Source organism: Bemisia tabaci, chromosome 3 (genome assembly GCF_918797505.1).
Source record: "Bemisia tabaci chromosome 3, PGI_BMITA_v3".
NCBI lineage: Eukaryota > Metazoa > Arthropoda > Insecta > Hemiptera > Aleyrodidae > Bemisia > Bemisia tabaci.
The window spans coordinates 1,374,018-1,396,624 of NC_092795.1; the positions used below are offsets into that span (position 1 = coordinate 1,374,018).

General features: G+C 36.3%; 3 protein-coding genes across 4 annotated transcripts; 2 read left to right on the forward strand and 1 right to left on the reverse strand.

Moving 5' to 3' along the window:
- Positions 1–268: 268 nt before the first annotated feature.
- Positions 269–12,073, reverse strand: Hs6st (heparan sulfate 6-O-sulfotransferase). The gene is made up of 5 exons (XM_019053685.2): positions 11,120–12,073; positions 9,608–9,823; positions 8,936–9,083; positions 7,638–7,819; positions 269–6,824 (listed from the first exon to the last, which is right to left on the reverse strand). The coding sequence occupies exons 1-5, from the start codon at positions 11,746–11,748 to the stop codon at positions 6,686–6,688; spliced, it is 1,314 nt and encodes a 437-aa protein (XP_018909230.2). The 5' UTR covers positions 11,749–12,073; the 3' UTR covers positions 269–6,685.
- Positions 12,074–12,271: 198 nt separating this feature from the next.
- Positions 12,272–18,259, forward strand: LOC109038584 (armadillo repeat-containing protein 7). Of its 2 annotated transcripts, none has more exons than XM_019053686.2 (5): positions 12,272–12,577; positions 14,148–14,325; positions 15,940–16,107; positions 16,811–16,948; positions 17,445–18,259. In XM_019053686.2, the coding sequence occupies exons 2-5, from the start codon at positions 14,217–14,219 to the stop codon at positions 17,627–17,629; spliced, it is 600 nt and encodes a 199-aa protein (XP_018909231.1). In that variant the 5' UTR covers positions 12,272–12,577; positions 14,148–14,216; the 3' UTR covers positions 17,630–18,259. The 2 variants fall into 2 exon arrangements, with proteins under 2 accessions (XP_018909231.1, XP_018909232.1); XM_019053687.2 differs by having other exon boundaries at positions 14,165–14,325.
- A 52-nt stretch (positions 18,260–18,311) lies between these two features.
- On the forward strand, positions 18,312–18,689 carry LOC109038585 (hydroxyacyl-thioester dehydratase type 2, mitochondrial). Its single transcript, XM_072297546.1, has one exon. The coding sequence runs from the start codon at positions 18,312–18,314 to the stop codon at positions 18,687–18,689; it is 378 nt and encodes a 125-aa protein (XP_072153647.1).
- The last annotated feature ends 3,918 nt before the right edge of the window (positions 18,690–22,607 follow it).

The following is a 22,607-nucleotide window of genomic DNA, read 5'->3' on the forward strand; positions in this document are numbered from 1 at the left end:
AAACATGGTGTATCAATTTCAACTTGGGGCTTTACAATGTCTCAAGGTACCTACTTGGTCTTTGGCACCAAAAAGGTTTTTCTTAAACTAACTTCTTCGCCCGCTGTGCAGTTTGAGGTGTTTCCTGAACAATGATTTTGATCCATTTTTGAACTCACTGATTCAATTGAAAATTAATGTACCTATTCAGATGCAAAAAATATCTGAAGACGAATAGGCTTGAATTTCTTTAGGAGCAAGAGCAAAGAGGAAAATGATACAAAAAAAGTAAAAATATAAATATGTATATATTCACAATCAATGGCACAATGATATGATACATCAAACAGAGAAGATAAATACAAATAAACAACTTTTAGAATAATTTTTAGTGTATTTTCCAAAGGAAATACAATATTTTAATATCATGCTGCAGGGCAACAAATAAAATGCACGAAAAAAGGAGATCAGTTTCTTCCATTCTCATCAGAAACACAGTTAATGCTTTTGGAGGATTAATTGTTTTGTCTATTCGGAAAGGAAAGGGAAAAATAAAGTTTACATGTAGGAAAGTAGTAACATATCGACGGTGAAACTACCAAACCACGTATCTCGGTTTGCGACGTCGCAGATTTCCTGTCATACGTTATTTTTTAAATGAAAAACTATTTAACGTCCAGTCTTGAAAATTTCTGTGATTTTTCCTCTTCGCGCGGAGAAAATTCTGTGAAAATTTCAAGGAATGATATTGATTTGGTCTACTTCCAAAAAATAAAATGTGAGCGTAGATTTTTAAACACCGCAAACGAGATTCGTGGTTTGGTAGTTTCACCGTCGATATACTATTTGATTTTGTGAGACCTGTTTCAAAATTAAATTTGTAGGCACTTAGGCATAAATTTTTATGATGAAAACCTATTTTCCGGAAAATGAAAAATCTTGAAAGGATTTTGATTTCAAAAAACACTTTCTACACCTTAGAAAAGCAATTAAAATAACAGATTTGCAGAAGTCGAAAACAGATAATTAGAGTAATTGATTCTGGTAGAATTAATTTCCAAAATTCTAAAACTCTTCTTTCTTCTCTCTATTTCACTTGTTGAATTCCACAACATACATGATGGTCTCCAAGGTATTTTTAATATTACTATCAAAACTTGAGTCACATTTTCATAATGGCTAGGAAAAAAGAATGAAGTAAAAAATCAGAGAAGTACACGTAATTTAAAGAAAGATTTGCTTTAGAGTCAATTATGTTCCAAAAATGCTAAAAGGAATGAAAATGGTCAACTTAATTCACAAGAAAACCTTACTACCTAAATATTTCTCTCGTAAGATAAGAATAAGAAATTCTTGAGTCTATAGGCTGCATGATCGCAGCTGTAATGTGAATGTTTTGATTGATGCAAGCTTTCAAATTCGTTTTCAGTCACTTTAAAATCAAATTAACAGTTTTTTCTCTAAGGAGTTCAAATTATCAGCTAGGCCAAAGTCTCAAAAATTTACAACTTACACTTGACAGTATCAGATGAGTTGCCGGTAGCAACTATTTTGAAATATTTTCTTGGAAATCATCTTTCATTCCAATAATTTAAGCGTACAAGTAAAAACTTACATTTACAGCTGTACAACAAGCGCACAAGCTACACTGAAATAAATAAAACATAAAATTAAAAGAAAAAACTAGAGAAGTACTTTGTGTACTTAACAGACAAATTAAATTTACAAGAACGATGGAGGAAAAGCTCTCTCTCCAAGAAAGGGTAACTGAATCGCTTGTACGAGGTATATACATGTAAATATGGAGCCATATCTGCATAAACAGTGGATATCAGCATTTGTCGTTTTTAGGGCTAACACTGTTGTAGAATTTGCAGCCTTCAAGAGTGTTGGTAGCAAGTTTCAGACTTATAGCATGATTTTCCATTGAGATACATATGAGAAGCCATGTTAAATATAAGAACAGCAGAAGTCTACATTTAATGCTTTTCCAAACAATTTGCTCAAGTTCACTGATCTTGAGGATAGTGTACATATAATGAGCACATTGCACTGATCATGAAAGTGAGTAAGACCTGCTACAAGTGTCATGGGACATGGCATCTTTTTCAATATTTTTCCCTATTTTAAAAGACTAATAAGATATATCTTGTTTCTTCTTTTCTATTTAGAAAGTTACCAAACATGTAATTTTTTGACAAATCATTTAAAAACTCGATAGTGAATAATTTCAATCGCTGTAGGTACCTCTTTTGCAGTAACTTAGTAGTTTATTTTATATCTAAGAAAAGCCTCACAGTAAAGACACCGGATGTGGTTTTTTCTTAAAATCTCTGTACATCTTAATTAACATTAATCTCAAATTTAAAGTTTTAGGGCTCATAGAACCCTGTTTGCTTTACGGACATCAGAATGCTCAGCTTTGAAAACTTCAAACGTGATTTTCTCAAAACTTAGAAACGCAACATCTGCTGTGTATACATATATGGCTTAACACGCCAAAATTAATGAAGGAAGTTTCAAAAAGAAGGGCTTACAATAGTCAGATTGTGCTTGTTTCTCTGAGGAGTCACAGGCGAGCAGCATCTTTCAAACAATTGCTACCACTTATCTGCCGTTCAAGATAAAGCAGATCCAAAAAATTGACTTGCTCATGTTTTGTGGGCCTTTCTTCCAGAGACTTCCTCAAATTTATGAATTGACATGCACGGACGATCTTCCCAAAAAAATTAAGGGATTGGAAGCAACGATTCCTCCACATTAGGACTCCTTTTCGCCAAAATTTGACACATTATACCTACCTTTCCAAACAATCTGTTGAGAACAACTGGCATATTACATCATTTCTACCCCGCAAAGAATTAAACATCCCAGAATGGTATGCTTGACAATACTTGTTCAACTTTCTGCTGGGTGTGCTTACCCCCTTAATAGGACATAAGTTTAAAATTGCTACTTATGATTTGATCAATTATTGACTGTAATCTCCTAAAGTAACACGATTTAAGTAAAAATTCTATAAAAAAAGAAAATTCCATACAACCTGGAAACTAACACTTTATTCCTTACTCAATAAAAAATTGTTCACTCTCCAAAGCTGCATGATAATATTACAAAATCTGACAGCTTCCACTATTCATAACTAAATTAAAATATTTTAGTGGTATACAGGTATAATTCTTATGCATCCACATTACAACACTTGAATGATGATTGTAATTGAACAGAGGATCACAATAAAGTCATCATTGGTACATATATTAGAAGAGTTTAAAAAGGATTCGGATACTCAATTTGAACAGAACTGCCATTCTGCTGGCATAGAACTCGTCTTCTGAGACGTCAGAGGTGGTCAATATTTCCTCAACCTGTCGCTAGAGGGGCACATGAAGAGGTACACCTCTCAGATTAAATGAGTGCAACCCTCAGCTTCAAACAGCAACCCAAAAACTTCGTGCAAGAAAATGGCAGCCTTGATTCACATTGATAAGGATGGGGGGAGGGGATTGAATTCTATTTGATTCAACTTTGTACAAACCTCTTCAGAATATAGTTACTCATTTGAAGAATTATCAACAATAATAGACTGACAATAAGTGTTAAAAAGTTGATTTCAAGTTATTCATATTTTTACTGCTGAAAACTGCAGCGAACACACCACTAATGCTATCTTTCGGAAGTTGTGCACACTATTCTATTCTGCTGTACTAAGAAAGACGCAGTATGAGTCTTCAGACATTGTCAAATTTCCTTTGACAAATCTTGAATTTTCGGGAAAATTTATTGACATTTTTTCCTGATTTTTCAGAGCATTTTCTTCGTAATTTGATCTGAAGTGTCCGAAAATTTCAAGGAAAAATTCATAATTTTCTCCAGAAATGAATATATTTCAAGAAAAAATTTGGCAACATTTGAATGCTTATAAAGCGTTTTTCTACAGCCTGGCAGTATTGTTGGTGGCACTTCTCCTGAAATGATGTCCATTGTCCTTATTAAAAAAAATACCACAAAAGCAAAATACCATAGTGTGGAATGGATCTTTGATTGATTACCGCAAAAATTAAAGAAAAAAGGAAAAAAAAAAAATACAATATGAGACATAAATAGAAAGTTGAATCAGTGATTGCTTTAGAGGGCTCATAGGCTTGCGGAATTAATCCGATCCTATTTACAGTCTTATAACTATCAGGTATAGATTCCATTGAAAGAAAAAAATATATTTGTAAGAGAAACATGACCTGTATAGTGTATATTGGTATGTTTGTTACAGACAGACATGGGACGCCTGCAATTTTCAAAATATTGATCAACACTTCGAATTTTGGACATTTCCTCTAATTTTCAATGAGTTTGATCAATCCATTAATTGAGAAGCAGTTTTCATAGATTATTGTAGGAGTTTGAACAAGATAAAATATGATATAACCCCTTTACAAAGTTGCATGAGAGACGATAAATTCCACAATACTTAATAACTAGTTCAAAAGGTTCAATTTCATTTGACCACCAGACAAGGTGCAAGTAAAAGTATTCTGACGCATGTTTCCTCATCAAAATTTCTTGTAGAACTTGATTCGCACAACAAAAATTACAGACATTAACTTCTAACCAGGTTAGGGCTTTTGTCTTGGAGGGTGCGTTCTACCATGTTGAAGACCTCTCAAAGCTCTAGCCTTAATCCATCGCTTCTATCATTTTCATTTTTGCTCTTACATTGCCTAAATTAAATTATTTCTTAAAAGCATTTGTGTTAAATTTTTATTGATTGTTAGAAACAATTGTTAACTTGTAGTACTATTATCTTGTAATCTGACTTGTACAATCCCTTAAAGGGAATAAATGTACCGACTGTAAAATAAAATAAATAAATAAAATAAATTACCAAGATATTTGACGTTTTAAGATGCGTAAATTGAAACCTCCTGCTTCGGGAAAAACAGAAGCCCATATAGGTCTAATCGCAAACTAAGCGTTGCTGCAACAATCTCTCTAGCATGAAAATGAGGAAACCTATATCTCAATGCTTTGGCTCAGCTGTTGCTGGTTGTTGAGACTTTAAACAATGGAAGGAGGAGAGGGAAAATTGCTTGATTAAGAGGCTTGCCAAAACTGTTGTGGTGTGCCATTTAATTCAAGTAGAAAATTGTTTTTCTCATGAGCGAGAAATTCAAATTTACCTTAACCAATGTAAACTAAAAACGTAGACATCTTGGTTAGGAGTTGATTTTGGTAATATTCTTTGTGGGAATCATGTTCTATATGAAATTTCCGCCAGATGGCATGTATCAAAATGCTTAAATTTGCACCTTGTCTAGCGATTCATTCAGTAAAAATGAACAGTCTGGCATTCAAACAAACTGAACCATCTGTTGGTTTTTGAAAAAGACAATTGAACCACAACATTACAGCAAATTTCTCACGGGGTTTGACTTTAAGAATATAAATTAAAATTTACTCTAACAAGATGCAAATTGTCACAATTATTATTGCACAAGTGAAAATAAATATTTGAAAGAATTATAAATCACTCACGAGTAGTTGGAGCAGCAAAGATTTTCATTAATAATACTGAAATTATTGGAGAAAAATAGATTTCTCTTCCAGTCATGTAAATTAAAAACATACATAAGTCACACGCTTAGAAAAAAAGAGAGTATCAAAAGCAAAAATGAAAACGAAATGGGAAACCTCATTTGATGATGAGTTCCTTCCATTACTTACAAAAATGAGAGGATGTTCAATTTATTGGAATTAATTTCATCCCCTGGTTTTCAACAGCAAAATATTGATGGCCAATGTGCAAAACCATGTATCCCCGTTAGCGACTGCCTGCCATACTTAATTTATTTTTATTCAAAAACTGGTCAACGTGATTCCTTGAAAACTTCCTTGAATTTTCCTCATTGTTGACGGAATATTCTGTATAAAGTTAAGCTATAAAGTTATTTTTCTTTAAAAAAATAAAATAGGAGCAGAAATTTTGAAATGCTGCAATGGAAATATGTGGTTTTGCACTTTGGCTATGCGTATACATACATATTTCCCATCCAACCTTCCCTCAGGAATGAGAATTTTGTGCATAAATTCAATGAAATTCACCATTTGCATAACATTACAAGATTTACATTAATTTTAAACCAACTTTCAATAGTAAGCTGATAAAAGTTAGTTTTAATATCAATTGGTTGTCTATGATAGAGGACAGATGCAGAGGCAAATGTGTGCAGTGCCCTACTACCTTACTCACAGCCATTCCTAAATTTATAGGCCTCCATAACTCCTAAAGGAGGTACCATCTATACGGCTTTTACCAGTACAAATTTCACACTTCCACCTTTAAACGTTCCGACCTACCTCCAAGATTCCATGGACCATTGCCAAACTTGACTACACTTTGCAATTAGAGACTACAGATTCTGGCTCAGTTTAGAAAGAACGTATGTGCCATTAGTTTCCCTTTGCACATGAGTGTTTTCACAGATGATCAAGAAATAGTTGTTTCTAATTGCAAAGTGTAGTACAACTGGAATCCCCCTCCAATGATTATTATGACAAAATTCCTGGTAATTCAGATCTAAAACAAGTGGAAACAACATCAAGAAGCGAAGTCCATTCCCAGATCACAGACTGACAAAAAATTGGAAGAAATTAAAACCTGACTAGATGCAGCTCATGGAGCCAGGACCGAGGTCCGAAGGGCGTACTCCTACGTGTCTGAGGTGGTCTTTGTCGTTTCATCATCAATCGCATCATCCCAATTGAATTCAGTCTTGTTTGGTAACTCTCCAAGGTGATTCCATCGTTCTTCAAATTGAGGATCTCTCATTTGTAATTTATTGAAGCGACTGAGCAGAAAAAGAAATATGTTAACTATTAGAAAAATGACTTTGACCGCTTGCCATAAAGAAAACTATGAAACCAAAGATCTCATTTTGTGATGTTGCGCATTTCCCATTACATTTTATTTTCTTCAACTATGGCTAATCATTGTTACTGAATTGAAATTTACTTGGTAATGTCCTCTGTGATTTGTAAAGAAAAATCGAGAAATATTTTCTTGACTGAAGTAGAGGTGGACATTTAGAAACGTTGTGAACAAAATATACATTTTTGTTGTGTCACCATTAAACGGATGCATGAATGCTTGAGGGTAGATGCTGTAATCTACTTTGCTGAAACTTTTTAGCCAAATTTTACAGTACCTACATATATCGTAGCTACGACAATTTTGCACGTAAATAAATTTCAGTTCAAAATTGAATCTAGCTTCGCTAAAACAACCGTTTCCTTGAAATAAGTTGGAAAAAACTACAAAATTTTTCCTGGTCACTATCTTTCTCCATGCGTCTATTACTGAGCATACTTAATTATGTATCTTCAAGTTGTATACCTACCTTAGAATGCAATGAAATTTTAATGAGAAAAAAAGTAAAACAAAAGTTTTTTTTTGTGACTTTTTGGGGAATTTTGTGCTTGGGAGACAGTCTTTTTAGAGTTGAATGATTCTTCTGCATATCAAAAGCGCACTCTGTGTTTGTCAAATTCTACAAGGAAACGTTTTCCTGAAGACACGGCAGAGTCTGATTGATAATTTATTTTGTTTTTTCGATTATTATTCTCAGCAAAGGACTGAGTTTGAATGAAAAAAATTTACGCACCTAAACATTAGTGACTTTGCAAACTCATAGAGTTCAATATCCAAGCTATTGAGCCTGCGGATTTTTTCTATTTGGTCCTTTGTAAGAGTTGCTAGGACGGCGTTAGACAGAGTTGAGTTATGCTGGGAAAAAGTCACAGCAAATCTCAGATTGAAAGTCTCTTCAAAAACATACTGACCGATCTGGAACATGAAAAATAGAAATTATAGAGGAATGATGATAACCAAGATATCATTCTGGTACCATATATGCTCACAGATAACCCGTGCTCCAGATTTTGAAAGAGTCAAAGAAGAAAAATTCCTGTTTAACCCACATGCGTCCACGGTGGTCTATTTCACTCGCATCGTCAAGTAGCGCTTGATAGGTATGCAATTTCTGTGAGATTCACAGATAACCCGCAACCTGATTTTTGAGTGTAGAAATCAGGGAAAAAAGTGCAGATAACCTGCGAGTGTACACGGTAGTTGGAAAAAATAACTACTTATGTCTATAGTTTTCCTACAGGTCAGTGTTCGAAACTCACCTTTGAGTTACGAGGTATGATCAATTAGAAACCGAACTTTGGCCATAGTGGGCCAACGGATGATCGAATCAACATTTTCTTGGGTTTATCTGATTGCTGATAAACTGACAAACATGTTGGTTTTTACGGATTTCAATTATCTTAACTAGTTCCGATTTTACAGCCATTTGATTCAGGTGTGTTCAAATGCGTGTTGCGATTTAGAGAAATGTGAGAGCTTTTAGAACAACGTTGTAACATTAAATTTTGTTCTAAGTTGGGTAAAACGTTTTCCAAAACTTTTGCACTGTTAATGAGAGTTTATGGTGCTACACTGGTTTACACTGCTACAGGTACTCTAGAGGCTAAAACGCTAAGCACAAGACTAACTCCAATATATAGAAGTGCATCCAGAGATGTCTCCAAAAGTGTGACACACACTAGAATATTAGAGATCTATTTTTCAAGTCTTCCAAGTAAGAAAATTTTCCTCTCCTTCGATTGGAAGAGGAGTTAAAATACAATGAATAGTTACAGCAAAGAGCTTTACAACTTTTTCCATAGATTTTCTAACCATTTGGTCATTTACATGAGTACAATTTACCATAGGTTGGAGAGCACCTAGGTACCTTCAATGGAGTAAGTTTTTTTTTACTTTTCAAATATGACTTGAGACATTGTTAGACCATCTCAGTCAAGTTTTTCAAGATAAATGCCCAAGAAATTGTGCACCTTCATATGAATAAAAAAGCTAATTTAGATACAAGATGGTTGTAAATAAATAAAAATTTACCTTTTGGTACTCTGTGAGTGCAAAGAATGCCATGTTGGCCAAGTTCTTTTTTGCACTTGCGAGTAAAATCTGGTCTCGGTCCTCCTTTGAGTAAGAAGATGTATTGTAACAACCAACCAAAGCCAAGTCAGCCATCATTCTAGTTTGCCTGTCACCAAAAGTAAAATCAATCATCACACAAAGATAAAATGAGGTATGGTAATAGCAGGAGCAAGAAAATAAAGAGTAAACAAAGAGGAATAATTCGCAGTTTATCTCATTCTTACACAAACCACTAATTATGTTCACTCTTTGTGACAAGACCTCGACCTTTCGAAGAGAATAGATCTTCACACCACTGAGAGAAGTTTTTAAAGGTGAATGAAACTATGTGTAGGTTCTCACTTTACTTTTAATCGAAACTTCTTTCCAAAATGTAAATGAATGACAGGTTTTTTCTCCTTAAACTCATTAAAAGCTTAGGTAACTGCACGCACAGTCCTTTATGTAAAACTATTGGGCTGGGAAATGATTTATAATAGCCTTAGGAAGCCATCAACTTGAGGTGTAGGGCTTAGAATTAGCAACTATACAGGCAGTTGGAAGACACAGTAAACTAATCGATCTTGTCTGAACATGAGGCAATAGTTGATATTAAATTTCTTTCATGTTGAGTTAGGAGACTTTACTTACCTGTTATTTGCTAAATTATAAGGACAAGAAGTGAAACTGTCAAAGGTAACATCACTCCAGACAACTCCTGGGTAACATTTGGGCAGCTCTTGCTCCGTTGCCACCCGACCGCCGCACCAATGCCTTGAATTTTTCCAGGTGGCCCCTCGTTGAACATGGCGAAATTCAGATAAATAGCGGCTGATAGGTTCTCTAAGAAGGGATATATAAAAATACCTAGAACAAAGAAATGAGACAAAAGTGGTTTTTAACCATGATCAGGAAATACAATTAAACAAACTTCCGAGCCAAAAAAAAACCAAGGTGGTGAATTTTCAAGATCTATTTAACATTCAAAGGCAGTTGAAGCGGAAAGAAATTATAGACAATAGGTACTTACTTTAAAAGTTGATTGGCGCTAGTAAGTGCATAAAAACTTTATTATCCCTGTTGAGAACCATCTCTACAATAAGCCAAAAAACAAAAATGCTATTTTTAAAAGGAGTAACCAAACTCAGGATTCTTGAAAAACAAAGAGCAACCTAGAATCTTGGATCACCCTTGATGACTCAATTCAGCACTCCATCTTTGCTCCTGGTTGAAGTAAAGCTATGAAAATGCCGGCTATACCAAAAAGCTGAAATTTTATCTTTTGTCAGTCTGCTCTGTACATACTTTGCTTTCCACTGCCTACCTACTGCCCTGCTGGGTTAACTCTGCAATTTTTTTAAGACAGGATATTTCCTTCTAAATAATTTTTGTTCTTCGGGCTGAACTAATTTTGTAGGATTGATAATTGAAATACTTCTGCCTGAATTGCTTTAAATATTCCATACTTTGAATTGCAAATGATGTGGGCCTACATGCAGAGACCATGCAGTAAGTAGTGACTAGTAGATCAACAGATTAACTAGGAAAATACGGGAAGATGTCTGTTTTCAATGATTGCTTCCCTCCTACGAACGATAGTTAGCACTCTAGATGCAGTGCATATTGATGACAGAAGTCGAAAAACATGCAACATCCATTACGGTATTACAAATCTCCACTCAAGCTGTATTTTTGAAATTATTTACCAGTAGTATTACTTGTAATTATTGCTGGCTTTTTTTTTTTTTTTTTTTTTAAAAAAAAATAAAACACAAGTAATTGGAGATGTGGAATTGTTGCAATGATGTACATTTATCAACTTCACGTAACCATTGATGACATGCCCTGACAGATGTTGATGATAAAATGGGAGTCACTGTAACTAGACTCCTGCTGTCAGTCTAGCAGCTGTTAGAGCAAAGATTTGATGAAACTTTTCAATTTGCAACAGACAGATGGCAGGCCAGGGGGCCAGATTGACTGCAACTAAACCTTTTCATTCTGCTTTTGCTACAGTTTCTTCAGAAGTTCAGAAGCTCGCTGATAACATTCCAATAAATTAACTCAAATGTACTATAGAGAGTAGAATTTTTACAGCGGCATGTATTATTACAAGCTTTCATAGAGAAAGAATGATGGAAAATACATTAAAAAAGGGGTTACCTCCTTTTCACTGAGTCACCTTCATTCTTTATCAACTCAGCATCAACACAGCTTGAGAGTTCTGTCCAATCTGCGTGGAGTCCACACTTCCATCCGATAGAATAACGACTGAACAGCCAATTTTCATTACGGTTGGGACGAAAACAATAACAACGTTTTCTCTTCTTCTGACATGTACAGGGTCTTTGCAGATCTAAATCCTGTACTAAATGCCGACCAAAAGAGGTACCTCCTGTCTTTTGAATATGCAAAAAAACCATTACGTCGTGAGCATTCATATCAAACTGAAAATTCTCATGAATAATTTCGTCATAACTTAGACCAGGGTTCGGTAACTTGGAGTTGAATGGATCAGAGAGCAAGGACAAGAGTTTAACGACATGTTCAGGGGTTGGAGTTCTTAGACTAACTTCAGAACAACTTGGAGATTTGAAATTAGAGAGCGCACAAACTTTATCTGAGAAAAAGAAACCAAAATAAACCATACTGATAACAACAAAGAGAGCGCAAATAAACACTAGCTTATTGAGTCTGAACTTGTATTCCATTTTGAAGTCACAAGACCCACTGTCCGAAAAAAGGTAAGCGGAGTCACTATCAACTTGGACCCCTGCGTTTTTTTTCGCCATAGCTGATTACATTTCACTTATTGTGCCAAGCAGTGGGAGAAGAACTGATAAAAGTATGTATCAGTGCAAAGTTCACATATCAACTTCCACTGAAATGATTCATTGAAAGTTCCGAGGAAACCCTCAGTAACAGAGTTTTATCACTTCCTTATCACATAACTTCCACACTTCCAGCATTAAATCCTCTATGTTTCGCTGTTTTGAGGCTTGACCATAAAAACTAATTGAAGATTTCTGATCTATGAGTTCTATGACTTTTCCTAATTTTGGCTTTCTTTCCACTTTCCACTATCGACACAGACATACACATACAACCTTCACCAAATGTTTTCTGGCGTTCTAACAATAAGTGAGCCAATCAATAAGCTTTATGTCGAGTATTCAACCAATAAGAATGCCTGTTTACCCACGACGTTTGGAAAAGCAGAGTTCTCCATTTTGTTCTGTCGGAATGATCACTCTATTAAGTCTATGGTTCAATGTTTTTCGTTTGAGGTTATGTGTAGAGTGTTATGTGAGAATTCTTATCACGGATTTAAAAAAAATAATACATTTCAATCATTTAATCCCATCAGTGTCTTTGCTTAATCCATGTTCTCATTTACTTAATTTTTGCAATTCTCTACCAAGCACATGTCATAGACTTAAAACAGATAATGTCTCATACGTTTATGTTGTGTACCTACTTCACTTATGTATTGTCTTGCGTTTTCTAATGCTAGGAGTGAACGATTAAAAAAATAATAGAACTGGACGCTGTCGTGGGAAGCGAGCTTCTGCTGACCCCACGTATATACTTAACCATAGGAACTTCTTATCCGGTGCTTAGGTAATCATTCTTTTTTATCAGATTCATGAATAACTGCTTACGAACGAAATCAGTCAAACATATCTAGCCCTGTTATCAGGGATTCTCAAAGCTTGTACAAACGTCCTGTCAAGACATTTATCTTCATTTGAGAGCCATGAGGAGATCCATCCAAATCATCTACTAGGAATGGACGAATATCAAATTTGAATGCGATTATTCGAAACTTTTTGGTTCTGTTTACTGTGACGACTTGGACGTATTTCTATCAAACGGAACTAAGCGCCATCGGGGGATGAAGGGAGAGGGGGGGCTTGGATTGGCAGGTGTTGCGGTGCGCGATGCTCGTTCTATCCTATGCTGGCAATGCTTTTCCATGGCGTTTAGTTCCGTTTGAAAGAATATGCTATCCGGGATTATAAAATCCTCCAAAGGAACTCAATTTGGCGCTCAGTTCCGTTTAACAGAAATAAGTACGTCAATTTGAGAAATCAAATCTTGCGATAGCAAATACTTTGAAGCAAATTTTTAAATATTTTCGATTGTTGCTCCGATTTTTTATTTTTTTAAAACATTTTTTACTATACTTGCTAGGCGCCTTGCACTAGGCCCTATTATTCGTACTTTTGGAAAAGTATTTTCCACACAATGGACTTTTTCGAACCGTGCTTACTGGTAGTATTTGGACTCTACGGCATGATGATATAGAGGGTCTAACCTTAAAATTTCGAATTATTGGAGGGGGAATAATAGATAATCGCAGTTTTGCCTTTTCATTGATTGATTGTATTATAATCGAATATTCGAATAATTTCACCAACATTCGACTATTGAAATATTTGACCATACCTATCATTAAGCAAGTAACTTCCTCTCCTGGGCATGCCTGTGCATTAGGTTCCTCATGAAGTCCCTCTATGGCCATATTCATGATTAATTTGATTTTAGTTTGGCAGGGTGAAATCATTTCACTTCAAGTTTCAATGAAAGGAAATATTCGATCCACACATTTAGGGAAAATTTCTTATCAAATTCCAGCAAATATCCTCGACAAGGCAAAGAAAAATCCTAAAATTTTCCATAATAATGATGACTAGTTTGTCCCGAGAGTAAATTTTGGCAGTAAGTAGCGCTGTTTCGTCATCAGCTGGAAGCTGTATTTTCCACAGTCACCATGAATTTTTTATCAATCACACTAAAAAAATTTAACTACAGAGTGCAAAAATTGCAATTCTCAGGTGCAGTGATTCAGAATGTTTGCTATTATTTATTGTGAAGCAAATGCCAGATTTCATGGAAAATTGTACTAAATTTCCTCAAGATTAAGTAAGTATGTAAATGAATGAAAATTCTTCAATAAGTGGCCAATGAGTTTTCGTTTTAAAATTCGAATTAGCAGCAGGGATAGTATAACACCACAACAAAGAAAAATCCCTCCTACATTCAATGCTTCAATTACGGAAGTCAAACAATGAAAAATACCAAAAAATCATGAAACTCACTGACAGAATAATGATAATTTTATTCTGCATCCCACAGACATTATCATAATCCACAAGGTTTCAATTATTATTCTTACTCTGCTTAACAGATTTTTCCTCTTGTAAGGTCGCACCGAATGGCTCGGAGCATGTGAAACTCATGTTGCGTAATCAGTCCCATGTTCAGCACACCTGAGCGTCTAGCAGCCCGTACGCCCAAGGATGGGGTTGGACGATTTGAGTTCTTGGAGCTACTTGTCAAAGAGTTCAAAACTACGAAATCAACAGGTTACTATGTTCAACTTTATATAATGCTAATAGTAGTTAAATAAAGACGCAGATACTCAGATTGAAGAGGAAAGAACAGCGACAGGAAGGAAGATAAGTTTATCAGGACCTCCTGATTAATTGTCCCATATCCCATTGATCACTAAGAAATGATGTCGTCACCTTCCAGGCAAAGTATCACAAGCACCATGCGACGTTTAAAAATTTCCGCCGCCATTTTATTTTTTTACTGAGAAATTGTTGGTTGAATCTGTTTGAAAATTTCACTAAATTTTATCGGCAGCACAAAGAAAATTTGGTGAAATTTTCGGACAGCTTCGTTGAACAATGGGCCTGTTGCATGCAAGAGATACAGCCGTGCAAATAGACTTTATAGTGGTTAAATGACACGAAAATTACGATGCTCACATTAAAAAAGTCTGAAATACACTCCTTATTGCGCAATTTGCGTTGTCAGGAACGCGCTTTTTCAAATTTCCTGCGTCTGGGGGCAGTTTTCTAACGGAAACAATTAACGGCAACTCGCGGCTATTTCCGGTCAACTAAAACTGACAACATAACCTAAAAATCGGAGCTCGTGATATCGTGAAATGAAATGTAGAAGGATTGCGTTGGATATTTAAAAGTTGATCGATTTGGTTACTGCATAAAGCGTATATGGACCACTATAAGAGATCACGTTGGGTTTGTAAACAAACTGAAGGAAAAAATAACAACAACGACTCGACATCTTCCGGAAATCACCGAGCCCGCCGTTTGCTCGTTTCCGGTGATTAGAAAACTGCCCCCAGACGCGGGAAAATTGAAAAAGCGCGTTCCTAACAACGCAAATTGCGCAGTAAGGAGTGTATTTCAGACTTTTTTAATGTGACCATCGTAATTTTCGTGTCATTTAACCTCTAAAAAATCTATTCGCGCGGCTGTATCTCTTGCATGCAACAGGCCCATTTCTCTGTAAAAAAATATAATGGCGGCGGATATTTTTAAACATCGCATGGCGCTCGTGATACTTTGCCTGGAAGGTGACGATGTATGCTTAATGATTGAAGCAGATCCAAGAATACATTTAATGCAGCAATGACGAAGGAGGACTCAAAGTACCTCAGAAAATTCTTGAATATATTTGAATTTTCCCTAAATTTTTAAGGTATGATCATCCTTAATTCAAAAATATTGCAGCAATTCATTTAGAGTTTCACATATTTTGTGACATCAAGTTTTTTCGTCACTCATCTTTCAAAAGATCAAACTTATTTTTCTTTTGCGATGAAGACCTCTGCATTTTGCAAAGGCCATCCCAAATTACCTTGGAATCATGGCAGCCAAAAAGCTGATCTAGTATGTGTTTAAAAGAGCAACTTTCTTTCTACTGATTGACACCCAGTTTACTTTATTCGCTCAAACATTTTAAAAATTATAAAAATTTGAAAAGGGGAAACCAATTTGTACCCTCTACCTTTTCAGGCACAGATTTTTTTTCATAGAGAAAGCTCTTCAAAAACTATTTTCCATGTTAAATTCTACTGATGACACAAAATAGAAATAGAAAAACTGAACCAATTATTTCTATCATAGATACTAACATTTAGCAATTTATTTGTCAAATTTTTACAGAGGCCAAAGAGCAGGTGTTGGCAAATTTAGCAAACTTTGCCTACGACCCAGTGAACTATCAATTTCTCAGAAAACTGTCTGTGATCGATATTTTTCTCGATCAACTTGGAGAAAGTAACAAAACCTTACGACAATATGCGCTTGGAGGCTTGTGTAATCTTGCTCTAGGTGAGGACTGATACAAAAAATTTTTTCTTTTTCTTTTTTTTATAGTGGGATCTATCATCTTTTCCTTCAATCTGTTCAATCTTGATGTTGTTGGCTGTTCTCAGTTCAAAATGGTACATTTTTTATTGGATATACAATGGCAAACAAAAGCCTTAAATAACGCTTATTTCCTAAAGCAGAAACGAATTAGTGATTATAACATGTAAAGTTGTGCCACTCACATAATCAAAATATGCAGGAATTGAAAGAGGTCCTGCGGGACATTATTATCTTAAAAATAAAGAAATATAGGTAGGCAGATTATTTCGAACAAACAGGCAATGAATCTCGACAAGTCAGAAAGACAGATAGATAGATAGATAGATCGATAGATTATTCATCAAAAGTACATAGGGCACAAACATGACAGTGCAGACTTAAGGTTATCACAATTCACCTGCCGTGGAATCACAGCAATAAAAATACTAGGGCAGATTATCAATTTACAGATAAGGTATTAAAAATGAAGTTGGAGACAGAATTTGTCTCGAGTTGGAATGATTAAAAGAGAAAAAGACATATCATAAGTTACGCCAAAAAAACCTATCTGAAGACAATTAGATAAGAAAGAAAAAGACTCGAGTTCAACTAATATTAAATCAGACATAATCTCCGCATCACCAGAAAATCATAGTTCTCAGTGCACTGGTTTTCTTTTTTCCAGATCGTGAAAATAAGTCCTACATTTTGCACTGTGGGGGTGTCAATAAAATTGCCTTATTCTTAAACAATTCGGATGAAGATACAGTACTATCTGCCATAACCACACTGATGTTCCTTGTCAATCCTCAGTCAAAAAAAGGTTTGTACCTAAGTAATTGTAAACAATTTATAGCTGACAATGAATGTAAATCTTTGAGAAGATCAATCATCCAATTATGAAATTGATTTTAGCCCGTTGGAAAATGCATAAAATCTCATCAAAGTGAGGCTATTAATGCAAATTACAAGAGAAGTCCAATAAAGAGTGTCGGAAATTTAAAAAAATTTATCAGTTGTTTTACAAATTTCAGTCAGTTTCGAATTTTTGGACCCTCAATTCAATAACCTTGAAGGGCAGTATTTTTTTTTCAAAACTTTTGCCACTCCTGAAACACGTCCTCAAAACCACCCTTTGCCAGGTGTTAGAGGCTCGCCTCAACAGAGAAAAATCAGAGAATTTGAGAATGAAGGGGTTATAGAAACCTGAATGGGAATTTGAATTGTGATAGACATAGCTGGCCAACTATTACGACCTTGTCGTTGATATTAGGTACTCACTTAATAAATCTAATTCATTTCATCGTTTTTACTTTCAGAAATCAAGAAGCCAGATACTTTGAAAAGTATCCTAGAACATTCAAGGAACGAGAACAAGCGGATATCAAACCTTGCAAACATTTTCTTACAAGACTATTGCACTTCTGAGGAGATAAATGCTGTATTATTAATGGAGGAAATTCAAAATATCCCTGTCCCTGGACCATCTACTTCTCAGACTTAAAACAGGCTTTTTCAAAATTAATCATTGACACCTAATTCCTTCTTACCAAAAACTTTATTTTTTATAATTATCAGAATTTTTTTTTTCAATATTGTCATACATTGAAGATTTGCCCTGAGATTTCATTCATGTTCATTATCTTGGCATTACTTTCTTTGTAGCGTTTCCATCAGTATTTGAAACGTTTTTTTTTTTCAACATATTCAAAGTTTTGCTCCAAACAGATTAGTCCTCTTTTAGTTTCCCAGACTTTCAGTTAAGCAGAAAGATCAAAAATTTTATGGAATAACGATTTGAGCCCCCTCTATTATTTTCTGACGGAGATCTGGTTCTGGTTAAAGTACCTTCCTTGAGTGGCGGTTTCTGTAATTTTTTTTCAGGTATTGCATTTTAGGTACAGAAACCTAAAACATATCATGACTGTATCTCATAAGTTTATTTCAGATTTTATAATCAGTCTGTAATACCATGATACAATGAAACTTTGTAACAACAATTGAAGTGTAAAAATATTCATTTTTTAAATGAATAGAACATATTAGTCAATCAAAAAAGTTTCGGCCCAATTTGTCCGTGTTTTGTGCTGTGGTAGTTCTTGGAAGTGAGTATGCTCAAATTATTTAAATCCTGTTACAGGAACCACGGGGACAGAACAGTCAAATTTCTAAACAGTACCGCAAAAATGATTCACCTTCAAGTAGGTCAGACAGTCACAATCAAACGAACTGTAACACAAGCAGAGTTGGAGCAGTTCATGAAAATATCTGGCGACTGCAATGAAGTTCACATGCAAAAGCCTGCTCTTGTTCATGGTGCCTTATTAAACAGCTTTGTGTCTGCGGTAATTGGAACGAGGTTACCTGGTCACGGAACCTTGCTCTTGGGACAAAATTTACGGTTTCCCAACCCCTGTTATTTAGGTGAAGAAATTACAATTGTTGTTACAATTGAATCGGTCAAAAAAATTGTTGTATGCTCTTTCAATTGTAGTGTGATAGACGATATAAATAGCCCAAAGGCTGTGCTCACAGGCACTGCCAAGCTGTTGTGTAAATCTTAGATTATTTTTTCTTTTGTCAAGGTGTTTTGCGTACAATGCTGAACTCGTGATATTAACCTCTGATTACTTTGCTTTATTCAGGAAATGATTTGATTTTTTGAGAGCAGTTGGAACTAAGTAAACCAGTGATTTTCATGGGTTTATATCATTATTGCAAGTAAAATGTCCCAAAAATGTTTGGAAAGAAAATACCCTCTCATTATTGCTGTGTATATGGAAAGAATTGTTACACTTGTTGAATTTCACTGTGATAAAGATTTTAAGGAATTAAAATAGAAATTAAAACTCATCTGAGAATATGGGTCTTTTTATTTCCTTTTTGAACTTCTATACACAGTCTGCTTACACATCAGCTAGATATCTGCAAGTCTTCTACAAAAGGAGCTTACTACTCCTCAGCCAAATTGAACACGGCATCCCTCAATTTTCCCCGGAGTGATAGAGGGTAAGGATCTTTTTTGAGACTCAACCCTGTATATAATTTTTTACCTAGCCCCTAGGCACATATTTTTTTATTTTTTTATTTTTTATTTTTATTTTTTTTTGTATCTAAAGAAAAGTAAATTAAAAATCATTTTCAGACCTTACGGGTCTTTAAAAGTTTAAACTTAACATGTATCAGACAGTATTACAATAATAAACCACTTTAAGCAGATAAAAAGTAGACAATAATTGGTAAGAAAATTGAGAGAAAGTGAAGTGAAGGTTTAGGATAATAATAATAATAATAATAATAATAAATCTGCAGGGAGGACTGCCTATGGTCTGGGGTATTGACGCACCTCCATTCCCGAGTCACTTCTGGACGCACTCCTTTGTGCCAAGGAGTACTTCAATGAAAAGACCCAACCCGGGGTGTATGCAAACCGTGCCCATCGGGTCTCTTGGCATCGGGTGCTTCTGAAGGTGTCTACCCACGGTGCCCTGGGATACCGGGCGACCTCCCAGAGTACGTAGCCTTACCCGGCGAAGAGGCTGCCGGGCGGACCGTCCAAATCCTCCTCTACTCGTGGGAACAACATGGATTCCAGAAAAATTACTAAACAACGCAAGAACTCTCAAATCACCCTAGCGAATAGGGACAGAGATGAAGAGTTGAACAGACCAACAAACTCGAGAACAAACCGAGCGGACCCAAGAAATGTGCCTACAAACACGCCACAAACTCTCAGCCCGACTCAAGTACAACCTTTGAGTAGCCAGCCAGACTCTCAGCCATACCATACAAGGGCGCGAACAAAATGGAGCGAGGCAGAATACAAAGAAGTCATGTGGTGCTACCTCTACATCAAAGAAAGCACAGGCAGCTGCAACATGAAGTCCACTTACAATCTCTGGAGAAAGAGAAACCCAGCTACCCGTCCTTATATTGAAGCAAATAAACTTGCAACCCAACGCAGGTACATAGAGAACCAAAAGAAACTGAATGAGATGCAACTCTCCGAAATCAAAGCAGACGTCCGTCTCCACCTTGGACAGACATCTCAGACCCCAGAAAATGAGACAGAACATTCGCAAAGCAGCTCAGCCAACCAAAAAGATCCAGAGGATGAGGGAATATCGTCTCAAGTAGCCCAATCCTCACAAAGAATTAAATGGACTCAAGAAGAGTACAAAGAAGTCATGTGGTGTCACTGGTATACTAAAGAAGGTACAGGCTTTTGCAACATAAAGGAGACGTACGATTTATGGAGAGCTAGGAACCCTGACACCCGATTACACATCAATGCGAATAAACTAGCCACGCAGAGAAGATACATAGAAAACAAAAGGAAACTTAGCGATGAGCTGCTTGAAGAAATTAAAGCAGATGCTATTGCCACACTAGAAGCATCAACTGAGGAACATGCCGGAGAAGCCCCCCAAGTGGCACCTGATGCACTGGATGATATCCTATCCCAAGACATCCTAGCCGAGCTAAACATCTCAAACCAAGCGTCACAAACTCATCCTGGAAACCAGCAACCTACGAGCGATGAGCTGACAGAGACCAACCCTGAGCCGCTAGCCCCAACGCCAGAACCCAAGTCATCACAAAACGAAAAGCCAGAGTCACCAATTAGGAGACTCTACCAAGAAGTACTGGAGATGACCTTAGAGGAAAGAGAACCGATCAGAAAACTGAACGGCGCAAAAAAGGAGAAGGAAATCCTTGCACGGGCCAACAGTGAGGTGAAGACTATACTAGAAACTGAACAGGAATTGGACCTCTGGAAAATAAATTGCTTACTCTACGCGGCAGCTCTAACAGTCAGTGATGAAGCAAACAACCCAAGACCAGTAAAAAAGAACAACGCGAAAGAAACGAAACCCCTGTGGCAAAAAAGGATCGATAACAGAATAAAAGAGCTGAGATGCAACCTTTCAGTGTTAACTAATTTCAAGGAGACTAGCAAGTCTAACGAGAAGCCAATGACACAGCGAGTTAAATCAATACTAGAAAAATACACTGACGAAGGAGAAGAATACAATATTGACAATGTAACCGAGCAACTTAAACAACGCATATCAGTGTTCAGCCAAAGGATCAGGAGATACAAAAAACGATCTAACCAATATAGGGAAAATAGGATGTTTGTAACTAACTGTAAGAGCTTCTACAGAAAAATCAAAGGGGACGGAGCAGAAACTGGTGCAACCCCTAAGAAACAAGAAATAGAGGAGTTCTGGAAAGGAATTTACGAAACTCCCACAGAGCATAACACCGAAGCGGACTGGATTAAGGATCTAAACGTCGAACATCAGATGGAATGGACTCCCCTAAATGAGGCAGAAGTAGCGAATGTCTTAAAGAATCTTGCGAATTGGAAAGCACCCGGCCCAGACAAGATACAGAGCTTCTGGTACAAAAAAATGCACCCCATCCACAAGTATCTAACAACAGAATACATAAAACTACTGGGGGGAGAAGAGTTCCCACCTTGGTTAGCTAAAGGGTGCACGTACCTGATACCGAAAAACAAAGAAACAGCGAACCCAAAGAACTTCCGCCCGATCACTTGTCTTAACATTATGTACAAGATATACACCGCTTTAATGGCTGGCAAAACTTACAAGTATTTAGAAAGTGCTGAACTCCTCCCAATAGAGCAGAAAGGGTGCCGAAAAGGAGCAAATGGATGCTTAGATCAACTCCTTATATCCAAGACTGCCATTGAAGACTGCAAAAGGAGGAAGAAAAATCTATCCGTAGCATGGCTAGACTACCAAAAAGCCTTCGACAGCATGCCACATAGCTGGATCATACGAGCACTGGAAATAATGGGAGTCCACCCAAATCTAGTCAACGCGTGTAAGAACATGATGAAACACTGGGCAACTGTCATCCAACTGAACGGAAACGCGGGCCAAATCGTAACTTCGGAAATCAAAATCAGGCGTGGAATCTATCAAGGAGACGCATTCTCGCCCCTTCTGTTTTGCATAGGACTAATACCCCTATCGAAGAAGCTGAACGAACAGCAGAATGGATACGACCTTGAGGATGGTTACAAACAACTGACACACCTTCTTTACATGGACGACTTGAAACTCTTCAGTAGCAATGAAACAAAGCTTCAACAACAGCTTAAAACAGTAAAAGAATTTAGTGACGATATCGGAATGAAATTCGGCCTGGATAAGTGCGCCAAAGTGACTTTCAAGAAAGGAAAGTTTTTTAAAGGTGAAAATGTAACCATCGACAATGAAACCAGCATCAGACAACTAGACCCTGGTGAAACTTACAAGTACCTGGGCATGGAAGAGAATTCAGGAGTGCAAAATACAACAGTCAAAGAGAAGGTCAAGAAAGAATACATCCGAAGAGTTAGGGCAGTATTAAAGACAGAGCTGTCAGCAAAAAATAAGATTTCGGCCATCGGAGCACTTGCAGTTCCCGTGCTTCAGTACGGATTTGCAATCCTAGACTGGAAGATG

Coding starts and splice junctions, on each gene's coding strand:
- Hs6st (XM_019053685.2), bottom strand. CDS start 11,748: ATGGCGAAAAAAAACGCAGGGGTCCAAGTTGATAGTGACTCCGCTTAC. Junction 9,084..9,607: donor TATAATTTAGCAAATAACAG/GTAAGTAAAGTC, acceptor TTTTGGTGACAG/GCAAACTAGAATGATGGCTG. Junction 6,825..7,637: donor GCAAAGTCACTAATGTTTAG/GTGCGTAAATTT, acceptor TTTTCTGCTCAG/TCGCTTCAATAAATTACAAA.
- LOC109038584 (XM_019053686.2), top strand. CDS start 14,217: ATGTTCAGCACACCTGAGCGTCTAGCAGCCCGTACGCCCAAGGATGGG. Junction 14,326..15,939: donor CAAAACTACGAAATCAACAG/GTTACTATGTTC, acceptor AAATTTTTACAG/AGGCCAAAGAGCAGGTGTTG. Junction 16,949..17,444: donor CAATCCTCAGTCAAAAAAAG/GTTTGTACCTAA, acceptor TTTTACTTTCAG/AAATCAAGAAGCCAGATACT.
- LOC109038585 (XM_072297546.1), top strand. CDS start 18,312: ATGATTCACCTTCAAGTAGGTCAGACAGTCACAATCAAACGAACTGTA.